Source organism: Loxodonta africana, chromosome X, assembly GCF_030014295.1.
Source record: "Loxodonta africana isolate mLoxAfr1 chromosome X, mLoxAfr1.hap2, whole genome shotgun sequence".
In the NCBI taxonomy this organism is placed as follows: Eukaryota; Metazoa; Chordata; class Mammalia; order Proboscidea; family Elephantidae; genus Loxodonta; species Loxodonta africana.
In genome coordinates this window covers 132,862,862-132,884,346 of record NC_087369.1, presented here as the reverse complement: position 1 = coordinate 132,884,346, position 21,485 = coordinate 132,862,862, and the positions used below count along the sequence as shown (strand labels likewise).

Sequence of the window (21,485 nt, the reverse complement as noted above, 5' to 3'; positions counted from 1 at the left end):
GATATTATCCTATCGCTGACAGTGCTGTACTTCAGGATAGATCTCGAAAGGTTGTTTTCAACAATGAATGCAATGCAGTTCCTCTTCAATTTGTCATTTCTGGCATAATAGACCATATGATTGTCTGATTCAAAATGGCCAGTACCAGTCCATTTCAGCTCCCTAATGCTTAGGATATGTATCTTCAAGCATTCCATTCCATTTTTGACAACTTCCAATTTTCCTAAAATCATACTGCCTACATTCCATATCCCAATTATTAATGGGTGTCTGCAGCTGTTTCGGAAACCTGTGGCATAGTGGTTAAGTGCTACGGCTGGCTGCTAACCTAAAGGTTGGCAGATCAGATCTGCCAAGCGCTCCTTGGGAACTCTATGGGGCAGTACTACTCTGTCCTATAGGGTCGCTATGAGTCGGAATCGACTCAATGGCAATGGGTTTGGGCTTTGCAGCTGTTTCTTCTCATTTTGAGTCATGCCACAGCAGGAAATGAAGGTCCTGAAGGCTTTACTCCATCCACATCACTAAGGTCAACTCTACTTTGAGGAGGCAGCTCTTCCCCACTCATATTTTGAATGCCCTCCAACCTGAGGGGCTCATCTTTTGGTACTATAGCAGACAATGTTGTACTGCTCTTCATAAGGTTTTTACTGGCCAATTTTTTCAGAAGTAGATTGCCAGGTCCTTTTTCCTAATCTGTCTTAGTCTGGAAGCTCCACTGAAACCTGTCCACCATGGGTGATCTGTTGGTATTTGAAATGCTAGTGGCATAACATCCAGCATCACGGCAACACACAAGCCACCACAGTTCCATAAACTTAGGCAGTCTGAAATTGATCAAACATGTAATCAAGATGCATTGATAATTACTAGTGATTGGAATGCAAACGTCGGAACAAAGAAAAAGGATCAGTAGTTGAGAGATATGGCCTTGGTAATAGAAACAACACTGGAGATCACATGATAGAATTTTTACAAGACCAGTGACTTACTCATTGCAAATACCTTTACTCAACAATATAAATGGCAACTATACACATGGACCTCATCGGGTGAAATACACAGAAATCAAATTGACCACATCTGTAGAAAAAAAAAAAAACGATGGAGAAGCTCAATCTCATCAGTCTGAACAAGACCAGGGGCTGACTGTGGAACAGACCATCAATTGCTCATATGCAAGTTGAAGTTGAAGCTGAAGACAATGAAAACAAATCCACAAGAGTCAAAATATGGTGTTGAGTATATCCCACCTGAACTTAGAGGCACTCTCAAGAACAGATTTGAGACATTGACCACTAATGACTGAAGACCAGACAAGTTGTGGGATGACGCCAAGGATATCCTACATGAAGAAAGCAAAAAGTCATTTAAAAGACAGGAAATTATGAATGAAGCTTCTATAAACATGTGGATTAAAAAAAAGAAAGAAGGATCAAAATGATGTCAGAAGAGACCTGAAACTTGCTCTTGAATAACGTAGAGTAGCTAAAGCAAATGGAAGAAATAATGAGGTAAAAGACCTGAACAGAAGGTTTCAAAGGGCAGCTGAAGAAGACCAAGTAAAGTATTATAATGACATGTGCAAAGACCTAGAGTTAGAAAACCAAAAGGGAAGAACATGCTCAGCATTTCTCAAGCTGAAAGAACTGAAGAAAAAAATGCAAGCCACTAACTGTCTATGGGCAAAATATTGACCGATACAGGAAGCATCAAAAGAAGATGGAAGGAATACAGAGAGTCACTATACCAAAAAGAACTGGTCGATGTTCAGCCATTTCAGGGGGTAGCATATGATCAAGAACCAATGGTACTGAAGGAAGAGGTCCAAGCTGCACTGTAGGCATTAGTGAAAATCAAGGCTCCAGGAATTGACGGAATACAAATTGAGATGTTTCAACAAATGGATGCAATGCTAGAAGCACTCACTCATCTATGCCAAGAATTTGGAAAACAACTACCTGGCCAACTGACTGGAAGAGATCCATATACATGCCCATTCCAAAGAAAGGTGATCCAACGGAATGCAGAAGTCATTGAGTAATATCATTAATATCACTCGCAAGTACAGTTTCGCTGAGGAAAATTAAAAAATGGTTGCAGCAGTACATCAACAGGGAACTAACCGGAAATTCAAGCTGGATTCAGAAGAGGACGTGGAATGAGGGCTATGATTGCTGATGTCAGATGGATCTTGGCTGAAAGCAGAGAATACCAGAAAGATGTTTACCTGTGTTTTATTGACTATGCAAAAGCATTTGACTCTCTGGGTCATAACAAATTATATATAACATTGGGAAGAATGAGAATTCCACAACACTTAATTGTGTTCGTGTAGAACCTGTACATAAACCGAGAGGTAGTCATTCAAACAGAAAAGTGGATATTGTGTGGTTTAAAATCAGGAAAGGTGTGCATCAGGGTTGTATCCTTTCACCATACGTATTCAATCTGTATATTGAGCAACTAATCCAAGAAGATGGACTATATGAAGAAGAACGTGGCACCAGGATGGGAGAAAAACTCATTAACAACCTGCAATATGCAGATGATACAACCTTACTTGCTGGTAGCGAAGAGGACTTACTGATGAAGATCAAAGATTACAGCCTTCAGTATGGATTACACCTCAACATAAAACAATAATCCTCACAACTGGACCAGTAAGCAACATCATGATAAATGGAGAAAATATTGATGTTGTCAAGGGCATTTCATTTCAATGCCCATGGAAGCATCAGTCAAGAAATCAAAGAACATATTGCGTTGGGCAAATTTCCTACAAAAGACCCCTTTAAAGTGTTAAAAAGTAAAGATGTCACTTTGAGGACTAAGTTGGACCTGATTCAAGTCATGATATTTTCAATCACCTCATATGCATATGAAAGCTGGGCAATGAATAAGGAAGACCAAAAAAGAATACTGAATATACCATGGACTGCCAGAAGAACAAACAAATCCATCCTGGAAAAAGTACAGCCAGAATGCTCCTTAGTACTGAAGGATGGCAGACTTCATCTCACATACTTTGGACATGTTATCAGAAGGGACCAGTACCTGGAGAAGGGCATCATGCTTGGTAAAGTAGACAGTCAGGGAAAAAGAGGAAGACCCTGAACGAGACAGATTGACACAGTGGCTGCCACAATGGGCTCAAGCATAACAGTGATTGTGAGGATGGCACAGGACTGGACAGTGTTTCGTTCTGCTATACACAGGGTCGCTGAGTCAGAAGTGACTCGAAGGCACCTAACAACAACAACAACAACTAATCCAGAATGATATCATTTCAAGGCTTTTAATTTATTTACATCTATGAAGACCATTTCTCCTTATAATGTCACATTTACAGGTTTGGGGTAGACATATCTTTTGGGGGGCACTATTCAGTGCACTACATATGGGAGGTTAATGAGCGGCTGAGCTTTTCAAGTATTATTCTACTGAATCCTGTGGGGGATACTCCAGTGCTAGAATTATTCCTACATATACTCGCTTCACTTACTATAAAAAAAGTAAAGCGAGTATATGTAGGAATAATTTTTTTTTTATAGTAAGTGAAGCGAGTATGTGGGAAATTTGTGTGGAAACAGGAGTCAGAAGACTCAGATTCTAGATCTTCTTTACCACTAACTAGAAGTGTAATCCTTATTAAGTACATTTCTGTCTCCAGACCTCAGTCGCTACATCTGTATAATTAACAATCAGTGTCCTACCAACTTCACATAGTGGTTGTAAGAATCAAATGAAAGGAAGTAAGGGAAAGCAGTTGGAAAATTGTAAAGTTCTATAAAAATGTGAGGCACTATCTGTCTAATGTCCCTTTCCTGTGGCAGGCTTACAGGTGAAACACTTTGCATTTCATTTTCTGGTCCATTATGGTTGTACCTAGCCAGAAAACACTTATAAAGGCAGTTAAAAACAAAAACTGTTGCCATCAAGTTGATTCCGACTCATAGCAACCTTATAAAGGCAGTAGGACCAGAAAACACTTACCCGTTGCCATCGAGTCGATTTCGACTCATAGCAACCCTGTGGGACAGAGGAGAACTTCCCATAGAGTTTCCAAGGAGCATCTGATGGATTCAAACTGCCAACCTTTTGGTTAGCAGCCATAGCTCTTAACCACTATGCCACCAGGCTTTCCAGAACAGACTTAGGGAGTTCCAATGCCATTACAGAAAAGCACCCCTGAGAAGGATGTAAAGAAGACAATTCTTCCACCATGTGAGCTCACTGGGGCTGGGAATACAATTTAGAGATTATTTCATTTGAGTACTTCCTGGGATATCACAAGAATATTGTCTGCAGTGATAAACTAGAAGCCTGGAGGAAACAACATGGTTTATTTCCAAGTGTCAACTATGATACACAGATTTCATGTTACCCAGAGGCCTCTACAGAGCCATTCTTTCTGACTTTAGATAGGGTGTCCTGCTCTCAAGAAATGGTCTTTGTAGATGTAGATAAGTTAAGGATCTCTCTCTGCTCTATCTTTCAATCAAAACTTGCTCATACTGTGTCCTACACCATCTAGGCTGGGGAGGATATCAGTTATGAATTCTGTCTTTGTTTCCTCTTCTCTCCACTGTTCTCTTGCCATCGTAGCCTGATAAGCCAACTTTGTTCATATTTGCTGGATAGCTTAATATCAATAACACCAGGAGTACACAAGTTATACTTCTCACCGTCCTGTCAACTGAAAGATGGAAGGGGAAATGGGCAGGGAAATGTAGGACAGATGAAAAGCTGCTGGTTAGCTACTTTGGCCTGCTGAATACATCTGGACCAACAGATAAAATCCCTGAATCAGTGTTTCTGAAAATATGGCTGACAACCACCTGCATCAAAATCATTCAAAGAAGCTTGTTATATAATGTAGTTTCCTGAGCTTTCCATCCCCCGAGCATCAGTTTTTGTAGCCTGCATTGGGACCCAGAAATCTGCATTTTGGCAAGTACCTTGGGTGATTCTGATACCCACTGAAGTTTGTAAACAAATCCTGATTAGTTCATTCTACTCCAAAGGCCATGTTCAATCTCTATATTCTCCCTGACTTTTCATACTGTTGCCTCTTCTGGAAAGTTCTTTCCCTTTATTTCTGCTTAGAGATACCTTGCAACCTCTCAAGGCTCAGCTCAAATAGAACTTCCTTTGTGATGTCTTCCGTGATTTGTTCCCATCTGCAAACAGCTGCGATCTTTCTAGGAGCAATGTGACAGAATATTGGAGTGTGGAGAAAGTTGGAAGCATCAGTATGGGAGAGCTGGTTGGAGCGGGAGTGTGGGTTATGAGTTTTGCCCTGAGGTTTAACACCTCAGTTTATACACTGGATCTGAGGTTGTTATGAGAGCTAGAAGCTGTTTAACCAATAAAAAAGTAACATACACTATATCCTTAAACGGTCAGAACAGTACATTCCAACCACCTCACAACCATAACTGAGGAGCGAGATTGTCAGCCATTTCATGACTGGAGACTGAGAAGAACCAGGCATGATGGCTGCCCACTAGACAACTGCGCATGTTCAGTAGGGAGAAGGACCTGCTTGTAATACTCACTGAAGGGACTCTCACACTTTGGGCGGGGTTAAATGGGCTATTGGGAGGCATCAGTACTAGCGTGCAAGGGAGTGTTGGTGGCAGTGGATGAGCAGTGGTTTGGAATTGGTAGAAGGGCTCTCTTTATTGCCCTGATGTTTTGCAGCTGAGTTTGCGCACTTGAATTGTGGTTGGTACGAGGGCACTACACTAGAAAAACCAATACCAAAGTAATTTCCAGCAGGCCCAGAATGATTAGAGCAGTAAGTTCTAACCACCTAGCAACCTTCAGGAGGAGAGGAGAATGAGTGACTATTTAGAGAGGATATTGGCTCCTCACTAGAGAACAGGAGGGTTGCCGACAGGGAATTGGCTTTCCACTAGACCACTGTACATGTATAGTAAGTTGTGGGGGACAACGTGGAGAGTATTGTAATACTCATTCAGGAGACGTTCTCTGCTTCAGAGCCTCCAAGAGGTTGAGAGAGACTCAGAATACTTCCATATTTGGAAGATCATTGTATATTTTTAAAACCAAAAAAACCCAATGCCGTCCAGTCGATTTCGACTCATAGAGACCCTCAGAATAGAGTAGAACCACCCCATAGAGTTTCCAAGGAGCGCCTGGCAGACTCGAACTGCTGACCTCTTGGTTAGCAGCCGTAGCAGTTAACCACTATGCCACCAGGGTTTCCATATTTTTTAAACTAATTAAAGCCAAAATGGAGTACAAGGCGATAGTATATTTTAAATGCTTACATTTTTTTAATTGTATTTTTAGCCCTGATGCAAAACTACAATAAAATTTTTTTTTTTTTTATAAATTCTGGTGGGGTCTATAAATCTGAATTTGTAACAAATGCCACATATGAGTCTGATGCATGCCAACATTTGAGAAGCATGCCCTGGATTCCACCAAGAGAAGAAAACAGTCCAAGGGAGGTAGACTTCCCTTGAGATGTCAGGGAAAATGAATTCTCTCACCTCTTTTTCTACTACGTATGTCACAGCAGTTTGTGTCACTTTCCCATCATAGGGATCCAGAGTTGATCTTATGCCTAAATGAAGTAAGCAGCTATTAGTTAATGTGAAGGATACCAAAATGCCCCCTGCCCAAAATATCCCTCCAACCAGCCTGCCATAGGGCCCAAATTCCTAGGAGTAGCTTTTCCCCTTAAGGGTTATTATTAGCTCTGCTCTTGCTGTGTCTCTGCCTGCCACTCTCACTTTGCATTATATTATAAAGCTTTCCAATTTGCTAGGGAAGATGGTTGCTGGCAGGGGATCTGAGAGAGTGCATAAGATTTTGTCAAAAGCTGGTAAGAAATTGGCCCTGTAGTTTGATTACAAGGAAAATAATCTTGAGCTTGAATTTGTTGAGAAATGTGAAATTGAACAGACATGTTCATTTGACCCCGCTAGGGCCATGTGTTCAGAATCTGAGCAAGTCAACAATATTTGAGGGTATGCTCTGCAGTCACAGTACATTATACCGGTGCTGCGAATGTAATTAAAATAAATAGATGCCCTAGCCTGTTCCATAGGAGCTGACAATCTCAAAGGCAATGCAGAGCACACGCATGAATTAGAACACATCTGTCAGGCCATGTGTTATTAAGCGAACAGGCAGGACCACTGTGTATGGTTGTGTAGGTTTTGTCTTGCACAAAGGCACCTAACTGGGGCTGATCTGGGAGAATGCTCAAAAGTCACAGTTGGTTATACAGGGTAGAACAAAGAATAGGAGAGGGCATCACCACCAAACATTACGAATAAGCAAGGAAAAAGCCAATGTCTGATTTGTCTACTACATAAGGTGCAAGGCTAGCCCGATGCAAATAAATGTAATCCTCTTGAGCATCACACATTTAAGGAAGTTTTCGATAAATATGACTACAAAAGCCACATCTATAATCTTGCAGTTCCAATCATATAAGATCAAGGGATGAAAATAAAACAGATCTCTACCTATCAAATGATCCTGTTGTCCATTTTGTTCATTGCTATGACTCTAACACCTAGCATCTAGGACGCAGTCCATAAATGCTTGTGAATGAACACTTACCTTATCACTTAAGAGCTCACACTATTTAACCAACCATGCCAGGTGGCCTATTATTTGCTGATCTCAGGATTCAGGGGCTACTTCTGTACTCTAATTGTGTCTTCCCTTCTGTGTGGTATTCCACACACCGCCACTGGACTGTGATCTCTTTTTATCCAGCACCTAGCAGAGTACCTATAATATGGTAGTTGCTCAACACAGGAATCAAAAATGAATGGATAGATGATGAATTGATATACAATAAATTAATGGAAAAGACGTTGAGAGGATTATTTGCAATAACTTCACTGCTAAATTATTATATAATAATTCCCAACCTGAGGTCACCTGAACACTAGAAAAATGGAATGATAGCAATTGGGAACATTGAGCTGTTTTCAAAATGCTTAGCCAGATTCATATGTTCACCTGAGGGGAGTACGTACACTGAGGTGCACCAGAAAGCCCCCCAAGCTAAAAAAAAAAATTCTGGTCAAAATTGCTAAAACTAATAATAATAATTAACACATATTTGGTGGATCGTCACAAAGTTGCCTGTGATTTCTAACTTGGCCCACTACATATTACTGTTCTATGCCAAAATCAAATGCTTTCTTTTTTCCAAACCGGTATAAAGCAATTTTTTTAAAGGACATAACTGCTTATTGTTTAAAACATTCACAAGCAAACAAAAACTAAACTCACATAGGAGTAAAAAAAAAAACTGTAAGAGCATTTCCAGATACCAGATGTCTAGCCATGTTTATTAGACAATAGCTGAACACTCATAGGACTTACATCATCATTCTCCCTTTTGAACATGTCTAGAGATGGAATCCAGTGTTTATAAATGTGGCTCAGTTCATTTTAAGAAATACCTATTGAATTTCTATTTCATTTCAAGAGCTGTGCTAGAGAAACGTAACTGTATATCCAAGGATGTCAGACTGGCTATCCTGGGCCATCAAAAGGTAAAATGAGAATTCAAGATTTGTTCCTGGTATTACAGGCTCAGAAATGTAGGGGAAGGAACCAACAATGTTATAAAAAAAAGCTCTTACTATATACCAGGCAGTAGCCTAAGCATTTTACATTGACTTCTACAACAATCCAGCTTGATGGGCATTCCCCCCATTTCCACAGTTGAGGAAACCATGACTCAGAGATTTGGATTGACTGGTCTGAGGTCACATCGCTAATAAGTAGCAGAGCAGTATTTCAAACCCTGATTTGTTTGACTCTCAAGGTATAGCATGCTGCCTCTCATTATTTCATACTGCCCTTACCTTCTCCTCTTCATTCTCAGTTGCCTACAGCAATAGCCTCTCCCACAAGAACTTATACACATATGTCATACCAGCATTATTCATAATAGCCAAAGAGTGGAAACAATTCAAATGTCCATCAACTGATGAGTAGATAAACAAGATGTGGTAACTCCATAGTATGGAATATTATTCAGCAATTGAAAGGAATGAAGTACTGATATATACTTCAACTTGGATGAACCTTGAGAACATTATGCTAAGTGAAAGAAATCACACACAAATGACCAATATTGTATTACTCCATTTATATAAAATGTCCAGAATAGATAAATCCATAGAGACGAAAGTAGAGTACTGGTTGCCAGGTGGGGATCGGGAGTGTTTAGGGGGGTGACTGCTAATGGATGTTGTTGTTGTTGTTGTTAGATGCCGTTGAGCCAGTTCCGACTCATAGCGACCCTATGCACAACAAAACAAAACAGTGCCCAGTCCCACACCATCCTCACAATCATCGTTGTGCTTGAGCCCATCGTTGAAGCCACTATGTCAGTCCATCTTATTGAGGGTCTTCCTCTTTTTCGCTGACCCTCTTTTTCGCTGACCCTCAACTTTACCAAGCATGATTTCTCCAGAGACTGATTCCTCCTGATAATATGTCCAAAGTATGTGAGACGTAGTCTCACCATCCTTGCCTCTAAGGAGCATTCTGTCTGTACTTCTTCGAAGACAGATTTGTTCGTTCTTTTGGCAGTCCATGGTATATTCAGTATTTTTCATTAACACCATAATTCAAAGGTGTCAATTCTTTTTTTGGTCTTCCTTATTCATTGTCCAGCTTTCACATGCATATGAGGCAGTTGAAAACACCATGGCTTGGGTCAGGTGCACCTTAGTCTTCAAGGTGACATCTTTGCTTTTTAACACTTTAAAGAGGTCTTTTGCAGCAGATTTGCCCAATGCAATGTGCCAGCTGATTTCTTGACTGCTGCTTCCATGGGTGTTGTCTTAGGCTGGGTTCTCTGGAGAAGCAAAAGCAACAAAGTGTGTAAATATATAGAGAGAGAGATTTAGATCAAGGAAATGGCTCACACAGTTGTAGAGGCTGTAATGTTCCAAGTCTGTGGGTCAGGATAGAAGCTTTTCCTGATTCACATAGCTGCAGGGGCTGGCGAACCCAAGATCAGCAGGTCAGAAAGCAGGGCTGTTGCTCACAGACAAGGCAAGACTGTAGTTAAGCTGTAAGCTCAAGTCCCAAGAACTGGAGGCCAGATGAACAGGAGCCAGCTGCAGGATCCAGAACAAGCAAAAGCTCCTGACCTCTGCCAGAACATCCACCCACACTCAATGCAGGCCACATGCCCAAGGTAACGCCCCTTCAACAGACTGGTTACTCATCATAGATCCCATCATGGGGGTGATCACATATCAGATCTCAACAGGGAAGTGACCACAATATCACATGACTGCCAAAACACTGAGAATCACGGCCCAGCCAAGTTAACACACAATCTTAACCAACACGGGAGTTGACTGTAGATCCAAGTAAAATGAAATCCTTGACAAGTTCAATCTTTTCTCTGTTTATCATGATATTTCTTATTGGTCCAGTTGTGAGGATTTTTGTTTTCTTTATGTTGAGGTGTAATCCATACTGAAGGCTGTGGTCTTTGATCTTCATCAGTAAGTGCTTCAAGTCCTCTTCACTTTCAGCAAGCAAGGTTGTGTCATCTGCATAACACAGGTTGTTAATGACTCTTCATATAGTCCATCTGTTCAGATTATTTGCTCAGCATACAGATTGAATACGTATGGTGAAAGGCTACAACCCTGATGCTACCTTTCCTGATTTTAAACCACGCAGTATACCCTTGTTCAGTTCCAGCCGCTACCTCCAGGCCTATGTACAGGTTCAGCATGAGCACAATTAAGTGTTCTGGAATTCCCATTCTTCCCAATGTTATACATAATTTGTTATGAGCCACACAGTCAAATGCCTTTGTACAGTCAATAAAAAACAGGTAAAAATCTTTCTGATAGTCTCTGCTTTCAGCCAAGATCCCTCTGACATCAGCAATGATATCCCTTGTTCGACGAATTCTTCTGAGTCTGGCTTGAATTTCTGGCACTACTGATGTACTGCTGGAACTACTTTTGAATTATCTTCAGCATAATTTTACTTGCATGTGATATTAATGATATTGTTTGATAATTTCCATATTCTGTTGGATTACCTTTCTTTGGAATAATCACAGTCAGTTGGCCAGGAAATTGTCTTCCAAATTTTTTGGCATAGACGGAGGCAGAGGCAGAGACACAGAGACAGACAGGCAGAGACAGACAGGCAGAGACAGAGACAGAGGTGGAGGCAGAGGCAGAGACACAGAGACAGACAGAGGCAGAGACAGAGACAGGCAGAGACAGAGACGGCCTGGCCGACCCAGAGTCCACGGAGAGGAGGGAGGCTGACGGGGCCGCGGCGGCCGAGGGGGGAGGGGTGAGGAAAGCAAGAAAAAAATAGAGAAAAGGCGGGGGGAGGAGAAATTTGTTGAAACATCTCAGTTGATATTCTGGAAATTCCTGGGGCCTTGTTTTTCACCAACGCCTTCAGTGCAGCTTAGACTTCTTCCTTAAATACCATCAGTTCTTGATCATATGCTACCTCCCAAAATGGTTGACTGTCAACCTGTTCTTTTTGGTGCAATGACTCTCTGCATTCCTTCCATCTTCTTTTGATGCTTCCTGCATCACTGAATATTTTCCCCATAGAATCCATCAACATTGCAACTTGAGGCTTGAATTTTTGCTTCAGTTCTTTCAGCTTGAGAAATGCTGAGCGTGTTCTTCCATTTTTATTTTCTAACTCCAGGTCTTTAGTTTGTCTTCTTGAGCCACCTTTTGAAATCTTCTGTTCAGACTTTTACTTCATCATTTCTTGCTTTTGTTTTAGCTACTCTACGTTCAAGAGCAAGTTTCAGAGTCTCTTCTCACATTCACTTTGGTCTTCTTCTTTCTTTTTCTTTTTTTCTTTTTAATGATCTTTTTTCCTTCATGTGTGATGTCCTTGATGTCATCCCACAACTCGTCTGGTCTTTGGTCATTAGTATTCAGTATGTCAAATCTATCCTTGAGATGGTCTCTAAATTCAGGTGGGATATACTCAAGGTTGTACTTTGGATCTTATGGATTTGTTTTATTTTCCTTCAGCTTCAACATGAACTTGCATATGAGCAATTGATGGTCTATTCCACACTTGGCCCCTGGCCTTGTTCTAACTGATGATATTGAGCTTCTCCATGGTCTCTTTCCACAGATGTAGTCGATTCTATTCCTGTGTATTCCATCTGGCGAGGTCCATGTGTATAGTTGCCATTTATCTTGTTGAAAAAGAGTATTTCCAATCAATAAGTCATTGGTCTTGCAAAATTCTATCATGAGATCTCCGGCATTGTTTCTATCACCAAGGCCATATTTTCCAACTATCAATCCTTCTTCTTTGTTCCAACTTTTGCATTCCAATCACCAGTAATTATCAATGAATCCTGATTGCATGTTTGATCAATTTCAGACTACAGAAGTTAGTAAAAATCTTCAATTTTCTCATCTTTGGCATTAGTGGTTGGTGTGTAAATTTGAATAATAGTCGTATTAACTGCTCTTTCTTGTAGGCATATGGATATTATCTTATCACCTACAGCATTGTACTTCAGGATAGATCTTGATATATTCTTTTTGATGATGAATCCAACACCATTCCTCTTCAATTTGTCATTCCCAGCATAGTCTGATTCAAAATGACCAATACCAGTTCATTTCAGCTCACTAATGCCCAGGATACCCATCTTCAAGTGTTCCATTTCATTTTTGAAAACTTCCAATTTTCTTTGAATCATACTTCATACATTCCACATTCCAATTATTGATCAAAGTTTGCAGCTGTTTCTTCTCATTTTGAGAATATATATATATATAAAATCTCAAAACCCAACAGTAATAAAACAAATAACGCAGTAAAAAAAAAATGCAGAAAGGATCTGAATAAACACATCACCATAAATGATATGTGGATGGCAAATAAGCATATGAAAAGATGCTCAACACCATTAACCATTTTGGAAATGCATATTAAAACCACTATGTACCTATTAGAGTAGAGGGTCAGCGAAAAAGAGGAAGACCCTCAATGAGATGGATTGACACCGTGGCTACAACAATGGACTCCAGCATAACAGTGATCATGGGGATGGCACAGGAATGGGCAGTGTTTCTTTCTGTTGTACATATGGTCACTATGAGTCGGAACAAATTCAACAGCACCTAACAATAACATGTACCTATTAGAACTGCTAAAATTTGAAAACCTGACAAGTGCTGGCAATGATACAGAAAGTGGTGAAAATGCAAAACGAGACAGCCACTCTAGCAAACAATTTGGCAGTTTCTTATAAAACTAAATATACACTTACCGCATGATACAACAATACCACTCCTAGATATTTAACCTAAAGAAATTAAACTTATGTTCACACAAAAATCTGTACAAGAATGTTTATAGCAGCTCTATTCATAATTGCTAAAAACTGGAAACAACCCAGATGTCCTTCAGTGGGTGAATGAATAAACAAACCGTGAGACATCCATATAATGGAAGACTGCTCAGCACACTTCACCACATTTCCTTTTCATGACGGAATAGACTAATGATACATGCAACAACATTGATGAATGAAACAAGGCAGTCTCAAAAGATTACCTATTATATGATTCCATTTATGTGACATTTTAGAAAAGGCAAAACTCTAGGGACAGAGAACAGAGCAGTGGTTGCCAAGGGTGGGGGTCAGCAGAGGGTTTGACTACAAAAGGGCAACACTAGGCAATTTGGGGGTTACTGTTCTGTATCTTGTTTGTGGTGATGGCTACATGAGTCCATGCAGGCCTTAAAACTCATATATATATATGTGTGTGTGTGTGTATGTATGTATAAATGTGTGTGCACACATCATAACCAAGATATACATATATATGTGTATATTATATATGTGTGTGGGTATATATATGTATATACATATACATACACTTGTCAAAACTCATTGAACACTTAAAATGGGTGAATTTTATTATATGTAAGTTATAACTCAATAAAGTTGAATTTAAAAAAACGTTTCCCCATCCCACTCCTTAAAAATAACTACTGTTGACAGTTTAGTGTGTACCTTTCTAGTACATGTAAGCATGCAATATGAAGAGTTCTTTTGTTACCTAAATGGGATCATTAAACACAATGTAGACTTTATATTGCTTTTTCCACTTTGACATCTTGGAGGTGGTATCTATCTATATATATAGATATAAAAAAAAAAAGATATAGGCATAGATATATAGATATGGAAACCCTGGTGGCGTGGTGGTTAAGAGCTACAGCTGCTAAGCAAAAGGTCAGCAGTTTGAATCCACCAGGTGCTCTTGGAAATTCTACGGGGCAGTTCTACTCCGTCCTATAGGGTCGGTATGAGTCAGAATCCACTTGACAGCAATGGGCTTGGTTTTTTGTTTTTGTTTTGTTTTGGTGTATGTATATATATGTATATAAATTCTATATATAATGTTTATAAAACCAAAATCCAAATCATAGTGACCTTAGAATGTTTATAGTTTACTATAATTTTAATAGTGATAATGTATATGGGTTATGGTTATAACATCATTTATTTAAGCAGGCTCCTACTGTTGGATATTTAGGTTACCAGTTTTTTGCTATCATAAGCCATGCTACAGTGAATGGCCCTGTGCATACATATTTTTGCAAGTGTATTGATAAATTTCTACAAGTGGGATTACTGGGTTACACACAAGGTATGTGTAATTTGAATTTTTATAGCCAGTGACAGATTGCCCTCCAAAGAAAGAAGTAGAGCTTTACACTGAGACATAGGTGCATTTTGTAGTTTCCCACCCCAAATCTTTGAACTCCTGTCTTTTATAGGATCATGCTGATATTGAGTGGAAGTTTGCAAGAACAAAGCTCTGGATGAGTTATTTTGATGAAGGTGGTACCTTGCCACCTCCTTTCAACATCATCCCCAGCCCCAAGTCATTTCTATACCTTGGTAACTGGTTCAACAACACCTTCTGCCCCAAAAGAGACCCTGATGGTAGACGGAGAAGGCACAACCTGAGAAGTTTCACAGTAAGGCTTTTTTAAAATTTTGCTTCTTTTAAAGATAAAATTTTCCTCCCTCACTCCTTTGTGACGCTCCCTTTCCTAAATATCATAAAATCACTCCAATCCACAGATGTCTTAGGGATTTTTCAAGCAGGAGCTCCTATATCATTCTCCTGTCCTAATATGTATGATTGAGTAGGGCGGAGGTGGGTGCGTGCTGGTAGACTATTCATATAACTTCTCTGTCCATTTTAAATTACAGGAACGCCATGCTGACAGCCTGATACAGAATCAACATTACCAGGTAAAGCTTCCTCACAGAGACTAAATACAATAATTCTTGGCTAGTTCTGTGGAGTAGGAGTAAAATCCACTTTAGCTAATATCCAGACATGGTCCCTTCAGACTAAGGTAGGAGGCTTGGAAAGCCTGCAAGTCATCAATGGCTGACATACCCCCTCAGAGTGGAATCACCTGTTTTATAACCTTGTTGTTAGCCCTTTAGCAATGCCTTAGCTTTGATTAGCAACATCCACGACTTAGAAAGCTATCTTCCTAGAGATTAGATAGACTATGTGGCTGCTCAGTCAACAAATGGTTTTAGAGTACCTATTTTTTTTTTTACTATACATCTAGGCTAGATACTGGGGAAATCACTATGAACAAGAAAGACGTCTTTCTGTCCTTATGATAGAAGTTTGTTATCTAGTAAAGATGAAAGACATTAAACAAATCATTATAAGTATTAAGTGATTACAAGGGTATAACCTGGTTTGAAGAAAAAGTACAGAGGGATATGGGAATCCATTCTAGATAAGGAGTACACAATAGGAGGAAACTAACCTCAATGAAGTAAAAGCTTATCTGAATGTTAGGAGCTTAGGTCTTCCCGAATTATAAACATGACTTCAATCAAAGAAATAGATAAGCACTTCAGCATTTTTAAAAAGTAATTATCCTAATAAACATTAGGGCAATCTTTTTGGATCCCTGGTGGCATAGTGGTTAAGAACTCAGCTGCTAACTAAAAGGTCAGCAGTTGGAATCCACCAGGTGCTCCTTGGAAACCTTATGGGGCAGTTCTACTCTGTTCTACAGGGTCGCTATGAGTCGGAATTAACAGCAACAAGATCCCAGAGAACAACTAAGCTCCCAAATATCAGAAACAGGAGTCCCTGGGTAGCGCAAACAGGTAAGCACTTGACTACTAGCAGAGAGGTTGGCAATTGGAACCCACCCACAGGTGCCTCAGAAGACAGGGCTAGTGATCTGGTTCCGGAAGTTCACAGCCTTGAAATTCCTGTGGTGCAGTTAGTTCTACTCTACACACGTGGGATGACCATGAGTCAGACTCGACTGAGGGCAACTAAAAGCAACAGAGACAGGAAACAAATATCAGAAACATTTCTTGAGCTTAATCCTTGCAAATTACAAATACTTTCCTGATCAAAAGAAACTCAAAGTAGGAAAACTATCTGCTAGGCTTGGAGAAATTTGTCCTTAGAGATTCTACAGGTCAATTCCCCTGACTTTGTTCCTCCTAGGCCATAAGGAACAAAGAGAAATTCTTCTGTCACTACTCCTGCCTCCAACCCTCATTATTTTCACAGTAATGAGTCATGCAAGAATTATTGCCTTCATTTTTTGCTTCACAGTCCTCATAAAAATTTGGTTCCTGGGCATCTCAGGGAAATCCTGGTGGCGTAGTGCTTAAGAGCTATGGCTGCTAACCAAAAGGTCGGCAGTTCAAACCCACTAGGTGCCCCTTGGAAACTCTATGGGTCAGTTCTACTCTGTCCTTTAGGGTTGCTATGAGTTGGCATCGACTCGACAGCAACAGGTTTTCTTTTGGGGGGGGCATCTCAGTGACTTCTTCAAGTTCACATAATAGTAGCAATGGTAGATATGACATTGGCTATTTTATTATTATTATTACTATAAGAGCCTTGGTGGCGCAGTGGTTAAAGTGCTTGACTGCTAACCAAAGGGTCAGTGGTTTGAACCCACCAGCTGCTCTGTGGGAGAAAGATGTGACAGTGTGCTTCCTTAGAGATTTACAGTTTGGAAAACCTATGGGGCAGTTCTAATCTGTCCTATAGGGTCACTATGAGTTGGAATCAGCTCAATGGCAGTAGGTTTGGTTTGGTTTGGATTATTACTATAGACCTTGAAATCAGAATGAATTAGAATTGAATTCTAATTCTGCCATATACTAGTTGTGTGATCTTGGACGAATCACTTAACCTCACTGAGCCTCAGTTTTCTCATCTGTAAAATGGGGATAATAATAAAACTTAAGTCACAGTGTTGTTCTAAGAATTGAGTGGTGAATATGTATGCATGTATGTGTGTGTTTGTATATAACACCCAGCATAGTACCTGACACATTGCAGTAAGTGGTAGCCATCATCATCCTGATCACTAATACAAAGCATCATGACCATGTGCAGGCCATTCCTCCAGAGGCTAAATGAGAGACCATTCCTGTGAAAGAGAAGTGTAATTAACTCTGAGAAAAATATTGAAATTAGTAGACAGTGACATTGAAAAATGACTTTCGCAGCTCTGTAAAAAAGAGAAAAAATTCTTGCCTTACTAGGAGAGTTAAAGTTTAATCCTGCCTAAAGGGACAGGATATTGACTGTGACCATTCCAAGGATTATTCCATTCTCATTATTCTGTAAATGTGACTCCATGTTTACCTTATGCTTGGGTGAACATTTTTCCTTTAAGGTGAATTTAATTTTACTGGCTCACTCTGCCACCAAATTAGCCATACACACACACACACACACACAATTCTTCATTTAGCCAGTTGACTTAACTGATTTTTTTTTTTTTTTGCAGAAATGTGGCTGGGTCCTGTGAGGGTTTCCTATTGCAAAGATGGTCTAAGCATGTTTTATTTCCTTGGTAGGTTTCTTCTTTTACTGAGAGCCTGAGAAAGAAACTGAGTGCCTCTTCATTTTTTTTTAATTCCAGGAAGTTATCAGGAATTTAGTCAAAAGATATGTGGCTGCTATGATAAGAAATTCCAAAACAAATGAGGGATTGACAGAAGAAAATTTTAAGGTAAATTAATCATAAAGTGGTTTAAAGTAAATTAATCATAAAGTGGTTTAACTTCTCATTTCACATTTCTTAAGCATCATTTAATCTTCACAGTTTGAGGTTTTTAGTGATGGCATTTCAGCAACAAGAGCTCTGGTGGTGCACCGGTTAAGCACTCAACTGCTAACCAAAACATTGACCAGCCACTCTACAAGAGAAACCTCTCAGAGAGATACCAATGATGGCTTCCATAAAGATTACAGCCTTGGAAACCCTACGAGGCAGTTCTACTCTGTTCTATAGGGTCACTGTGAATCAGAATCAACTCCATGGCAATGGGTTTGGTTTTTGGTTTATACTACAACAAAACCAGCTATAATTCTTATTCTCTTAGAATTGTCTGTCGTCCAGTAGACGGAGAGATTTTACCAATGTCTGTCACACCACAATCAGCTTTATGAATAAAAGAAATCTTTCTTATGCATTCTTTTAATATTCTGGATGTTCCTCAGTGTTGGAATTCGGTGCTTTAAATGATGCAGCAAAGATGCCTGGGAAGGGGCAAGATAGCAAAGGGAAGATGCCTGGAGACTTAAAGCCCTTCTTCATGCAAAAGATATAAAATAAAACCAGAAAAAATTATTATTAGATCTCAGGTCTTAAGAAACCCTACCATGAATACATTAATATTCTTCTTATATTAGCGTAAGGAGTCTGGATGGCACGAGCAGTTTGTGATCTGCTGCTAAGCAAAAGGTTGACCATTTGAATCCACCCACTGGCTCCAAAGAAGCAAAGGTCTGAGGGTCTGATTCCTTAAAGATTACAGCCAAGAAAGTCCTATGGAGCAGTTCTACTCTGTAACACATGGGGTCCCCATGAGCCAGGAACCAACTCCATGGCCATCAATAACAACAATATTAGCATTAGCCTCAAACAATGGTTCTCAGCCAGGGCACATTTGGCTATGTCAGGAGCCATTTTTGGTTGTCACACTAGGGTGTGTGTGCTACTAGATCTAGAGGGTAGAGGTCAGGGATGCTGCTAAACTTCATAGAATGCAGAGGACAGGCCCCCACAACAAATAATTATTCCAAAATGTCAATAATGTCGAGTTTGACATACCCTATCCTAGAACACATAGGTATTTTGTAAGGCACATAAGAAGGTTGTTACCCTAATCTAGACACATAACTCATCATCTATTGAGGGACTGCTATTTGTCAAGCACTCTGCTAGGTGCTGGGCTACAGTGGGGAACAAGATATAGCCACCGCTGCCCTCATGGAGTGACAAACTAACAATAATAATATAAGGTGATGAGTGACTGAGTGTTCTGACAGGGTAAACACAGGGTACTATGGAAACACAGAGAGGAGAGACACTTAACTGAGACTTGGGGAGTCAGGGCAGGCTTACCAGAGTCAATGATGTTTAAGCTGAGGCCAGATAAAAGGGGAACTGAAGAGAAGAACATTCCAGACAGCGAACACAGCACAGCAAAGGCCCAAGAGGCAAGGAGGAATATGATTCCATATGGCTGGACAGTACAGAGCCTGGGAAAAGGATAGGGAGAGATACGCCTGGAGAGATTGACAGGTACCAGGTCTTGAAAGACCTAGTAGTCCATGGTATGACATTCCTACTTTTTCCTATGGTCAGTGACAAGTTATTCAAGGGTTTTAAGCAGGGAAATAACATGATCAGATTTAAGCTTTAAAAGATTTATTTTTAAAGGAGCAATCTTAACTAGGCAGCCAATTAGAGATGGAAGAAATCTCATAGGGATTTGAATGAACAGGCCCCTCTCTTCCAAAACAGCAATGTCATCACCTGACATGACCCTTCTCTGGTTTCATTGCTTTGAGTCCTAAAAGCTTTTCCCTCTTCAGTAATCTTGATATACAGTTTATGCCTATGAGATCCAGTGCCCTAATCTAACACCTTAACTGTTAGTTAACACTCTACCAAGGATAAATTAGCCTTCTGATGTGCACCTTATGGGGAGCTGCTGAAATCAACCTTATCAATCGCACAATGGCCAGCTCTGCCATTGCAAGAATTAGTAATATGTTTTTCTTGAACTTGAATAATGTGAGATTTTTCTGGTAGTTCATGTACTTTGTGATTTGCCACTAGGCAAAACCTAGGAACATGCCAGAGGGCATCCAGTCATGTCTCTTTTGAACCGAAGACCAAGCTTCTTAACATAATGTGTCTTCTTTCTTGCCTTAGGAATTAAAGCAGGACATCTCCAGCTTTCGATATGAAGTGCTTGACCTCTTAGGAAATAGGAAACATCCAAGGAGAAGCTTTTCCACTAGCAGCACTGAACTCTCTCAGAGGGATGACACCAATGATGGCAGTGGTGGGGCTCGGGCCAAATCCAAGAGTGTGTCTTTCAATTTAGGCTGCAAGAAAAAGGCCTGCCACGGGCCACCCCTCATCAGAACCATGCCAAGAGCCAGTGGTCCCCAAGGAAAGTCAAAAGCTGAGTCATCAAGCAAACGCTCCTTCATGGGTCCTTCACTCAAGAAACTAGGTCTCCTGTTCTCCAAGTTTAACGGTCAGATGTCTGAACCCAGTTCAGAGCCAATGTACACAATTTCTGACGGAATTGTTCAGCAGCACTATATGTGGCAGGACATCAGATATTCTCAGATGGAGAAAGGGAAAGCAGAGGCTTGTTCTCAAAGTGAAATTAACCTCAGTGAGGTAGAATTAGGTGAAGCCAGGGGCGCTGCTCAGAGCAGGGAATGCCCTCTAGCCTGTTCCAGCTCTCTTCACTGCGTATCCAGCATCTGCTCCTCAAATTCCAAACTTTTAGACTCCTCAGAGGATGTATTTGAAACTTGGGGAGAGGCTTGTGACTTGCTTATGCATAGATGGGGTGATGGACAGGAAGAACAAGTTACAACTCGGCTCTAAGTCAAGCCCCTATCACCTGTTCTGGAACTCAACAGAAAATTTATCATTCCTTACTGTCAGAGGTGACTTAGAATATGATTCCCTCACTGGCCCCCTAGAAAGGACAGTGAAACTCCTATTATTTTCACCATCTTTTATAACCACATGCTCTACTTTCAGTTTTATGGTTATGATTATGATTACTGTTATTTGCCTTTTTGTATCTATAAACGCTAAGTCCATTTCACAACCAACTGAAAGGGTGTTTTCTCCTAATCAGCAGAGGTGAAGTCCGGTGCTTAATCCTTTTGCTTTGCTTTTCTTACCCTTGCTTCCTTGAAGCTTCAGGTGCCACTTCGCTACCATTGCTGCTGCACAGATTCCTGACCTTCCTCACTATCTGCCGTCATTTCCCCACAGGGCTGAGGGTGTGGTCAGCAGTCCCCACCAGCTATCAGATAAGGCAAACTAACTTGCCTATCTTTGTTGCCCGTCAGTGCTACACGCTGCCC

At 40.4% G+C, this 21,485-nt stretch overlaps 1 protein-coding gene across 1 annotated transcript in view; it reads left to right on the top strand.

The window, feature by feature from the left end:
- TRPC5 (transient receptor potential cation channel subfamily C member 5) overlaps window positions 1-21,245 on the top strand; it is a 163,146-nt gene extending 141,901 nt beyond the window's left edge. The window contains exons 7-10 of the mRNA XM_003414797.3: window positions 14,836-15,039; window positions 15,278-15,319; window positions 17,998-18,087; window positions 20,302-21,245. Of these exons, the coding sequence (XP_003414845.1) occupies window positions 14,836-15,039; window positions 15,278-15,319; window positions 17,998-18,087; window positions 20,302-20,994 (1,029 nt within the window). The 3' untranslated portion in view covers window positions 20,995-21,245. The remainder of the gene's footprint in view (window positions 1-14,835; window positions 15,040-15,277; window positions 15,320-17,997; window positions 18,088-20,301) is intronic.
- Window positions 21,246-21,485: the final 240 nt, after the last annotated feature.